Source organism: Phyllopteryx taeniolatus, chromosome 16 (assembly GCF_024500385.1).
Source record: "Phyllopteryx taeniolatus isolate TA_2022b chromosome 16, UOR_Ptae_1.2, whole genome shotgun sequence".
In the NCBI taxonomy this organism is placed as follows: domain Eukaryota; kingdom Metazoa; phylum Chordata; class Actinopteri; order Syngnathiformes; family Syngnathidae; genus Phyllopteryx; species Phyllopteryx taeniolatus.
The window spans coordinates 5,818,796-5,829,694 of NC_084517.1; the positions used below are offsets into that span (position 1 = coordinate 5,818,796).

General features: G+C 44.8%; 1 protein-coding gene across 1 annotated transcript; it reads left to right on the forward strand.

The window, feature by feature from the left end:
* The first annotated feature begins 427 nt into the window (after positions 1 to 427).
* Positions 428 to 10,149, forward strand: scaf1 (SR-related CTD-associated factor 1). The gene is made up of 6 exons (XM_061748295.1): positions 428 to 610; positions 2,740 to 6,248; positions 6,655 to 6,737; positions 7,161 to 7,454; positions 8,286 to 8,414; positions 9,723 to 10,149. Exons 2-6 carry the CDS (start codon positions 2,837 to 2,839, stop codon positions 9,870 to 9,872), a joined length of 4,068 nt encoding a protein of 1,355 aa, XP_061604279.1. The 5' UTR covers positions 428 to 610; positions 2,740 to 2,836; the 3' UTR covers positions 9,873 to 10,149.
* Positions 10,150 to 10,899: the final 750 nt, after the last annotated feature.

Below are 10,899 nucleotides of genomic sequence, written 5' to 3' on the forward strand. Positions count from 1 at the left end.
ACCAAGATTTAGCTCTACCAAAGTGATGGAAAAGCCAAAGTATGGAGAAGGAAAGGATCTGCTTATGATCCAAAACACACAAGCTCATCTGTGAAGCATGGTGGAGGTAATGTCATGGCTTGGGCTTGCATGGCTGCTTCTGGAACAGGCTCACTAGTCTTGACTGAAGATGTAACTCACGATGGTAGCAGAAGAATGAATTCTGAAGTCTACAAAACCATTTTGTCTGGAACTCTGAACCTTTGTCACATATTCATCTGATTTGAAACCCAAAAGTCTTCAGTCTACAACAAAAACAAAGGAAGTGACCTTCCCGTCCCAATACTTTTGGAGGGGACGGTATATTTCATCACAGTTTATTGATTTACTCGCGTCACTGTTCAAAACCTGTGTTTAAAAAAAAACTACGTTTCCCATAATCCTTTGTCGTGCTGCTTGAGGGAGAGGAAAATGGCGGAGATTGATGGAGCTGGGCTGCTGTTGCGCTCATAAAACCACATAAAAGCACTCTTTGCTGAATTTGACCATCGAATCTCATGTGATTAAAAACAGATATCGGTATGTGCAGTGCGCAAGCTGGGACCTTAAAGAGGACATAGCAGGACATAAGGTAATTTGCGCACACAACCCATAGTTGCCACCTTTTGCTAGCTAGCCTCTCAGCTAAATTAGCTTAGCTAGATGAATACCTGGTTGTGGGCTAAGTTCGTGATAGAAGCCTCGACACAAAAAGTGCTCTGTCCTTTTTGGTGAGAAACACTGACCGTATTAACGCTCAGCATTCATGACTATATTCAGTCAATTGCGGTAACCATAACGAGTATTGCAAGCATTTGACTGAGGAAACGCAGCAAAGTCATTTTAGATGACAACAAAGCCCTTTCATTTATTGCGTCTGCCCAATGGCGAAAGCACTCTTGCAATGTGTTTTGACATCCGAAACAGTCTTCGTAAAAACAATAATGAGAATAAACAAACATGTTCGAATAGCTTGCTTTAATGGTTGTTTGGAACGATCTAGTAGTGTTCCTCCAAATGATGTTGTCTGTAAACGATAAACCTGACACGGTGTGTGACTGATGAATGTATGGATTGATAAGGAGACAGATATACTTTATTCATCTTATGAGGTAAATTAAGATGCCAACAGTAGCAATATTCTTATTAAAGTGGCACTATGCAGGCCCAAAAATGGCATGTAAATTTGACACAACACAGAGAAGAGTAATGTTAACAAGCCTGCCAAACAATCAATAAATAAAAATTGCAAAGTCTCTAAAATCAGGTTTCAAAACTTGAATAATAAGGGTTAGCTCTCAGACGCTGTGGGCGTGTCTGATGGATGCGCCAAACATAATGAGGGGGTGATAGCTTGTACGATGGAAAATCACATGAGGAGGCTCAACTTCAAAATTGAGTGGTTATTGTGGACTTCGTTCATAAAAATAAGCAGACAAGTCAACTTGCGCTCGTTGTCGGTGACAAAATGTCACAGCCGAAAACGGCACCTGACGACAGTATTAGGAGGAGGCCCGGGTAGTTAAACAGTTGGCACTGTCCCATTCGCTAGTATCAAGTTACCCATGAAGCCATGTTGTCTCAGGTGAAAGTTTACAAAACTATCCGTCGTCAAATGCTCACTGCAGTCTCGGCTGGTGGTAGTGTTGATGTTCAGCTCACCGTCCGCGTGTCTTCAAAAAGTCAATCCATCGCTTTTTTTATGTCATTATTTTTTCAAAGCTTAAAAAAAATGTCACTCAGCCTTTGTGTAAATTGAGGCATCCAGCCAAGACCCATTTTCGGGTTATAGCCGTCGTTAGCTTGCTAACTGCACGCTGGAGTGACAAATGGGGCTTGTTGTGGAAGCTAAGCACAGCTGACACTCAACTGAGCAGCCAAACAAAATGACGTCACTTTGTACTTGTATAGTGGGGGAGGGAACTCGCACTAGGAAGTCTACGCCCCAGCCCTGTCGTGTCAATTCAAATGGTGAAAAAGATGCTTAAGCTAGATCTCAACAATTCAACTATATCTAATGTATTTAGAAACAAAACACGGATATCTGCTGAGAGCCCCTTTAAGTATACGCACTGATTATGTACATTTATATGCACCGATTATGTGCATGTCAAATGTGATTGAGGGAAAAACACCATTGACGGGGAATAAAATGTTAAGATAAACCAATAGTTACCATTAAAAATATTACTGGTGACCTATTGGTTTTCTTTTCATTCTCAAAGAATTGTCGCAGCAGTTTGCAACAACGTTATGAAGAAAATCTTCTTTTTTTTTTTTTTTTTTTTCCCCCAAGCGCCTGACTACCTTTATATTATGAAACATCCATGAACTATGGAATCGTAATCTAAAGATGAGCTTCTTGAAACAAATGCGGGAAACAGGGAGTGCACTAATTGGCTGCAACTTGCGAAGTACTAGTACTACAACACGGCAGCAACAATCTGTGAGTAAGTGAGATGCATCAAACAAGACCTCTTTGGCAACTCCACCGGGCAACATTTTTTGCGCACTAAATGCATCTATTAACAATAGTAATTAAAATGACTATTGTCATTGCACAAGTCGAGAGCCATAGTCGATCAAGGAAATGCCCATCCCTTATCTATCTGTCCCTAATCTCAATTCTCATCTTCACTCTAGCATCATGTCCTCCATTTTCATTCAATGTTATTTGTGCAATTTTGAATCAAGACTACATCGCTCTCTCCTCTCTGCCAGGTTGCTTCGTGGGTTCCAATTATTCAGTGTCCTTTCCTTTAGCTTCCAACTTCTAGTTCCAGCTGACCAACCTTTTTACAACCATCTGTCCTGTGTTATGGACCTGACATCAGCATCAGGCCTCAAACGGAGGCACGCCGCCTCCTCCTCACCCACTGCCCAAAGAGAGTTTGCCAGAAGCCCCCCGCGTCGCTCACCCTCCTTGTCTCGGTCATCTCCATCATCTGATCGGTCTTCACCCAGTTCTACCTCGTCTTCTCCCCGTGTCAACTCATCGGTTTTTCAGAACCATGTTAAAGGTCAGAATCGCGGGTCAGAAATGGTTAGGGTGTCCTCCACATCTGTCTCCCTTGCGATGTCATCCCTCTCCACATCTAAAGCCTCCTTTGCCGATTCCTTCCCTCGCACTTTATTACAGTCAGCTGTTGATTATAAAGAAGAAGGTAGAAAAAAGGAGATATATGATCCTTTCCATCCTACTGAGGGGGAAAAGGATGGAAAGATTGAGGAAGATGGAGAGAAGTACGACCCGTTTGAGCCCACTGGTTCTCCAGCTTCAGATGATGACGATGAAAATTGCAAAATAACAGACGAGCTAACGAATACGGCGAGAGAAACTGTTGAGGAGAAAGAAGAGGTACCTCCAGACTCCACTGACATTTTCAGTGACCCACCGAGCCCTCCGTTGACTACCCAGCTCTCTCATCGAAGGCGAGTTGACTACAGCACTACCAAAGCTCGAGTTAAACGAGAGAGGGCTGACTCTGACCATTCTGAGATTGAAGAGGGGGAGATTGTTGTCGCCATTGAGAGAGATGTTGGCAGCAAGAGAACAGCAGGAGAAAGTCTCTGCTTGAACTCTCCCAAGATCACCTTCTTTGATCCAAAACCAGAGCGTATCCTCCGTGTGCTGGACGGGGATGGGTTTGTGTCTGTATGCGCCGATGGCAACTGGGAGGTGGACAGGGAGCCAGACGACGAGCCTGTGGTGGGATTGGAGGATCTGAGAAGGAAACTGGTCAGCAAGAGGAAGGAAAGATATCTCGCCTTTCCTGGTACATCCCCTCTCTCGTCTCAGCCACCACCTCCCCCTTCTCCTCCCGTACAGTCGATACCTTCGTCCCCTCTCGCGCACGCTGCTGAGAAAGGAAGCACAAATCGCAAGCCCTCCAAAGTTTCCAAGGATCAGAACAGACAGAGAAGCAAGGATAGGAAGGCTAAGGAGAAGGATGAGAAACGAAAGAAGAGAAAGAAAGACAAGGAGGGAGGTCGGGAAAGGAGCAGAGAAAAGAAGCTAGGGGACAGGACTGATAAGGAGGTTAGAAGTCGGAGAACCAGCAGAAGTAGTAGTCAGAAGAGGAAAAAAACACATCACAGCAGCCCGGAGGCTTCGCTTTCACGCAACTCCTCGAGACGAGAGGGCCACAGTCGACACTCCATCGCTAGCCCCTCTGTGGAATGCCACAGAGAGAGGGAAAGGGAGCGAGAGAGAGAACGAGGAAGAGACAGAGAGAGAAAACTGGAGCGAGACAGGCAGAGAGAGAGTGAACAAAGGCGCACCATTAGCCAGAGAAGAAATGAGAGAGAGAGACGTTCCAGCTCAAGAAAGGAGGAGGGGAAAAGGAAGGGAATATTTCATTCAAGCAGTAGAGAGCGGGACATTTCAAAGAGGCCAAGAAGCAGCACGGAGAGAAGAGAGAGTGAAAGAGCCCGAGAGCACGTGAGGGAACGTCGTCGGGACGGGCGCCCTGTTGTCCCGCCATCTATTCAGGACCTGAATGGTTCTGACCTCTTCGCCATCAAGCGAACCATCACGGTCACCACCACCACAACCACCACCACTGTACCTGGCTCTCCTATACTCACCCAAGCCTCTCCGTGCCGGATTGTACAGGACCTAGACGTGCCCCACAAGAGGAAAAAAAAGAGAAGGTGGCACTCGGGTGGAGAAAAGATGGAGCGGGGAACTTGTCACAGCCGATCGCAGTCGCCGTCTCCTCCGCGGTATCACAGCTATGAGTCAGATCGCTATTCCGATAAACTCGAGATAGATGTGTTGTCTTTAGATGGCGAGGCTTTGGACTCGGACTACCCATCCTTGGAAGATACACCTCCGCCAGCACTGCCCCTGGACCCACCCGTCCCCAGTCCCAAATCTAAAACAACCCCAAAGACTGAGCGACATCACCCAAAAAAGAAAGTTCGCACCTCAAAGAAATTGACTCAGTCATCCTCCTCCTCTTCCAATAAAACCAAAAGCAAATGCCTATCCTCTCTGTCAGTCACTTCTGATTCTGCCCATGTCTCAACTGGCCTTACTTTAGCCAAGCGAACCAGGAAGGTGGGCAAAGAAAAAGTGTGGGACAACGACAGCAAAAAGGATTTGGGTCGCTCCAGCAGATCCAAAAAAGAGAGCGGCAGTCGGAAAGGCAAACTTCAGTCCAAAGTGTCAGTCATGGTACGGGAGGGTGTGAGCAGCACCACCGGGACATCAGTCGGCTCTGGTAAATTGGGTATGGACCTCCTTGGTCCCGGAGGGACCGGAGGAGGTTCCGGAGGATCTGTGGTGGGTGGTTCAATTGCTGTCGTCTTCTGTAGAGATAATGAGAGCAGGTCGCCGTTCCTAAAACCGTGCACTGAGCCTCTCTCAGTGGGAGTCCGCAATAAAGATCTGGCAAGTATGGGCAAGCGAAACAGCCTCGCAGCACCGCCGCCCTCTTTAACCAGTCCCGTGGGTATGAAATCTAAGAAAACAAAGCCTGGCTCGATCACGTCCACTTCTTCCTCCACCTCCTCCTCCTCATCAACATTAGCGACCAAGCGCCGCCGTCGCTTGGCCAAGAAAGTCAGGGAAAAGGTTGTGGCATCAGACATGGCCACTGGAGATGGGAGCCAATCAAAAGCCGCATCTGAAGGCTGGAGTGGAGCCTCTCAAGAAGTTCTTTCCGCAGCTGGAGACGGGATGAAGCCCAGCAGTCCGCACTCTGGCCAAGCCGGCCCCGCTCCTTGTTCGTCGTCGTCCTCTTCCTCCTCATCCTCCTTCACAAGTGTGCTGCCGCCCTCCTCCTCACCCCCCCGTAGCCCCCCGCCATCTGTGGCTCCCCTACGGGACACCAGGGAGTCTTCGCCAGACTCTCAGACTGTGGACAGCAGCTGCAAGACTCCAGAGGCTTCTTTCCTAGCTGACGACTGCCCGACTCAGACCAGCCCCACACTCCCGCCGTCCAGTCCACCCAGCCCATCTGTGCCCCAGGGGTCCACGCCCACCACCGTGCAGCCCACTTCAGACAATGCACCCAAATCTGCGGCCTCACCTCCTTCGTCCTCATCGTCGGTAGGCGGTGGTCTCGGTTCCCTTTCTCTGCCTTTGTCCTCGTCAGACCCCTCTTCCTCCTCGGTGTCCTCGTCATCTGCCAGTAAGCCTCCTCCACCGCCTCCTCCGACAGCTCCTGTCCTCCCATGGAGTCTCCAGACAGGGGTGGACTGCACAACTGGAGGGGTTCTTGCATGTGAGTTTACGGCATCGATTGACAGAGGTTTGCCGTGTTTTTGGGGGGAAACGGTCACACCTCATTCCTTTTGATGAAGTCAACAAAGCACAGTGTAGTCACACGGGACATTTTTGTCGTTCAAATACATTTGTATAAAATCTCGAACCCTGTGAAAAAAGTAAAAAAAAAATTGTGGGCTTCGTTTGTTTCTTTTCACGCTTGTCCTTTACAAAGCGTTCACCTTTGACTTCCCTAAGCGAGCCAGTAGTATCTTTTTGCATTCTAATATGGACGGATTTTATTTTTTACATTTTTATTTTTATTTTTTTTAAGTGCCTGGTGGGGACAGCATTGAATGGCTCTGTTAAGTCAACTGTTTCTTCCAACTTGCAACCATAAATCCTCTTTTCATGCATCCTCTTAGTAACTGCCCTACTCTTCAAAATGGAGGAGGCAAATATTGCCAGCAGAGCAAAAGCACAAGAGTTCATCCAAGCGACCAGCCAGGTGAGAGGAAAACTGAGCATCTTAAGCCTGTGCTCCAGCCCTTTACATGGAATAAAAAGAAACCAGAGCCTTGAAGTATGTGTCGTCGCCACGTTACTTTCGTCACACTCCAGACATGATGTCCAGACATTTCTTAGAGCAAATCACTTACCCACTACCACAAAATCAATTTTTCAAACTACTGTTCATGTACTTCTTATGTTACCACAGCAACACTATTATAGTCTGTAGTATTGTCAGAAGTCACCAGGGTAGTCGAATATGTGGAGTGGTCCCTTTTTCTAGTTCGTTGATCGACCTATTTGTTCTTCTATTTAATTCAGCCAATGTGTTAACATCAATAATAAGACTAATTTCAATCACACTGGGAATGTCATTTTCCAAACAGTGTTGTCACTTACTGATCTGCTGTCTCAAATGCAGATCCTCTCGCAAGCAAACCAGAGCCAGTCTCAGGCTCCGTCGGCCGCCTCCTCCCAGATCCCGCCTCCCCCTCCCAATCTCCCCCCGCCGCCTGGATTGAGCCCAGCACAGTTCATCCTCCAAAGCTCCCTGCCATTAGTCGGCTGCACCAAAACGCCGCCCTCTCACCTGCACCCCTCCGTCGGTGGTGGATGCGCACAGACGCCCCCGCCTGTCATTCCTGTTGGGCTGCCGGGATTTGCAGGGAGCTCTGGGGACACTTTTTGGGACAATGAAAGTAAAGACCCTGACAAGGTAAAGTTAAAGGTCATTATCCTGTCACAAACGTTTGTCCTGTTTATGAAAGACACTCAACTCTTTGGACTATTTATTACATTTCCATCACATCCCTTTACAGTACAGAACGTAAACTACTATTTATGGACAATATCTCCGTGACTCACTTTACCTGTCACAAATGTTATGTGCAGCCTGTACTTAAAAGAACTCTATAATTTCTATAACCTGCAAAATATGGGCTTAAACATGAAATTGGAAAATACAAACTTACGATCTTGGTGAACACAAAGACTGTACCAAATTTGACCCCGCTTCCCTTGTAGTACATCTGCTATGTTCGGTGTTGAGTGTCGGCGGGACAAAGCGTCTCACACTCCGTAAAAAAAACAAATACTCAAGTCAGCAATGTTTGGCACTTTAGTTTCAGTCTTTCAGCTCCGAGTTTCATATTAAAGGAAAATATCTTTGCCATCTTTTAGCATAGTGAGCATTGAGAACTTTTTGGGTGTTAGCTCTGTAGTTTTGGGTGCAAATGAAGGACAATCTTGTCAACCAATGTCAAAACAAGTACATCATTTGGTTAGTTTGTCTTCAAAAAGAGAGACTAGCAAGTGCCTCGCCACTTCTCTCGCCTTCTCTTGTGCATGAGCAACAAACTCTCAACAAAATCTTAACTCCAAGATTACCTCCTTTGGACCATGTTCGGTCACTTACTCACAAGGGAACTTGCATTTGGTTTTATGTCCTACCTATCCCTTTTAATTGTATTCGTAAAACAATTTTTGAATTTCGTTATTATGATTTTTTTGTTTTGTTTATTAATGCCTTTTTTGATGAAATGCACAGTACCTGAAGAAGCTCCACACCCAGGAGCGGGCAGTGGAAGAGGTGAAGCTTGCGATCAAACCTTACTATCAGCGCAAAGACATCAACAAGGATGAATACAAAGATATCCTCAGAAAAGCTGTTCACAAGGTCAGCCGCACAGCAACACACCTCTCGTCACACAATGTTACAGGTTACCGCCGCCAAGCCATACAAAGTATACATACAGTGGGTACGGAAAGGACCCCCTTACATTTTTCACTCTTTGTTATATTGCAGCCATGCGCTAAAATCTTTTTTTTTTTTTTTTTTTTTTTCTTTTTCTCATGAATGTACACACAGCACCCAATATTGACAGAATTGTTGACATTTTTGCAGATTTATTAAAAAAGAAAAACTGAAATAACACACAGCCAGAAGTATTCAGCCCCTTTGCTGTGCCACTCATATATTGAACTCGGGTGCTGTCTATTTCTTCTGATCATCCTTCCTTGGAATCCAGCTGTTTGGTTGTACTGATTGGACTTGATTAGGAAAGCTACACCCCTGTCTATATAAGACCTTACAGCTCACAGTGCATGTCAGAGCAAATGAGAATCACGAGGTCAAAGGAACTGTCTGAAGAGCTCAGAGACAGAATTGTGGCAAGGCAAAGATCTGGCCAAGGTTACAAAAAAACCTAGCAGCCTTCTTCTGCGGTTGCCATTGTTTTAGACGCTACTTTCTGCTCTAGAGTGAATGAGAGAGAGAGAGAAACATAAAAAGACTTTTGCGTGCCTATGAACCAAAACGAAAGTAAAAGTGGGCAACAATGCAGACTGTGCTTGCCTGGTTGGTGCAAATTACCCCCCAAAATGTTTTTTTCTTTATAAAATGATTTAGTCCTTTGGAAGCCTTGTAATAATTTGTGACCGTTCTATTTGCAATAAGGTGCGCTGCGGTCATACTCGCTAGCTAACGCGAAGTATGTGTGTGTAAAGGTGTGAAGAATGTGACTCACCTCCAGCTGTGTTTTTAACATTGACAGCCCCGTTTTCACTTTCCTCCTTTTTTCTTTTCGATGCACATGAACACCACAAGAGTTACATTTTAGCTAACCAGCACCATGACAACAACCTGGGGATTTTTCTTCATATGAATAAAAACAATGATTTTTGACACTGCGTTTAGCGCATGATATTCGCTCGGTTGCAGCCAATATTTAATACATGCTTTATCGCATAGTGTGAACATACAGAGTTGATGGTCCACACATTTCACCGTGTGCAATGTGGCTTGCCTTCATCTTATAAGACTGCAGAAATTGTACAGTGTAGTTCAGTTACAAAAGGCAAGTAAACTGGCCTAGATGACATTGTTTTAGAATGCACACATTCTTACTGTAAACCTCGTGTACAAATTGAAGAGCAAATGTCCCTGAACTGAGGCAGGACATTAATGCTCGTGTCATCGTTTCAGATCTGTCACAGTCGTACTGGCGAAATCAACCCGGTCAAGGTCAGCAACCTTGTGAAGCTATACGTCCAGCGCTACAAGTACTTCCGAAAACATGGACGCAGAATGGATGAAGAAGATAGGGATGACAGGGAACAGGGCGGGACTTTTTAAAATGTTATCCGACTCTCTGCCTTTGGTTGTTGTGAACATCCACTATTTTGTGTTGGTGTTTTTTTTAATTATTATTATTGTGTAGCCTACTGTTTTATGCATCTTGTGTGATTTCACTGTAAATATGTCCAACATTAAAATAGGTCTTTAGAAAACAGGTCATGTAGAAAAGATTCTATGGATCCCATGTATCCCAATAAAATCCCAAAACCTTAAAAATGCAATCAATTAATACGACACATGGATTGTACAAATAAATGGAGTACATTTTTTTTTATTTTTATCTGTCCCATATGCAGGATGTAATACACTACTAAGTACTCATCAATATATGCTGTACAGTACATACCAGAACTATACTTCTATCATATTTCCTTTACATATTCCTCCCATATCTTGGTTTACGTTGCCAACTGATTAACAAAAAGTGCAAAACCAGTAAATGATCAAAAATAGACCATACAGTTTTTTTCCAGATTCGATGGAGGATATTTGGACGCCAGGCGCTTGTGGTGTTTAGGCTGGCACAAGACAATGCATTTGCCATGAAACATTTTGGGACTTAACAATATTTGTAAACCACGGACGGGGAGTTCCTGCGAATCTGAATCTACATTCCCAAAAGGGAAAAGTAACAGCAGATTGTGAAAAGGTCATGAGACCGTACAGATATGGTTCATATGTAGTCATTTTCAGCAAAAAAAAGAAGAAGAAAATACTGAAGTACATTACAGATAACCTGAAAATTCTACATAATTACAGTGAAGTATTTGTACTTAGTTACGTACCACCACCTGCCTATTCCTTGTGTGTGTATCCACGTTTTAGATTAAACGTACACATACAACATACATACATTACTGATAAGCGGTTAGGTTATATTGGCCAAATACAGTTAACTGTCTTGGTCTTAAGTTTTGTCAATTTTGTTTTTATGTAATACTTTGGAAAATAGCATTCCTTTGTTAATTTAGCTTCTCTCTCTCGCTCTCTCTCCCCTTCTCCACACACACTATATGTACAAATG

Bases quoted from the DNA above. Each gene is read 5' to 3' on its own strand.
- scaf1 (XM_061748295.1), top strand. From the start codon at position 2,837: ATGGACCTGACATCAGCATCAGGCCTCAAACGGAGGCACGCCGCCTCC. The intron at 6,249-6,654 runs GTGAGTTTACGG...GCATCCTCTTAG, and splicing joins AACTGGAGGGGTTCTTGCAT to TAACTGCCCTACTCTTCAAA. The intron at 8,415-9,722 runs GTCAGCCGCACA...TCATCGTTTCAG, and splicing joins TCAGAAAAGCTGTTCACAAG to ATCTGTCACAGTCGTACTGG.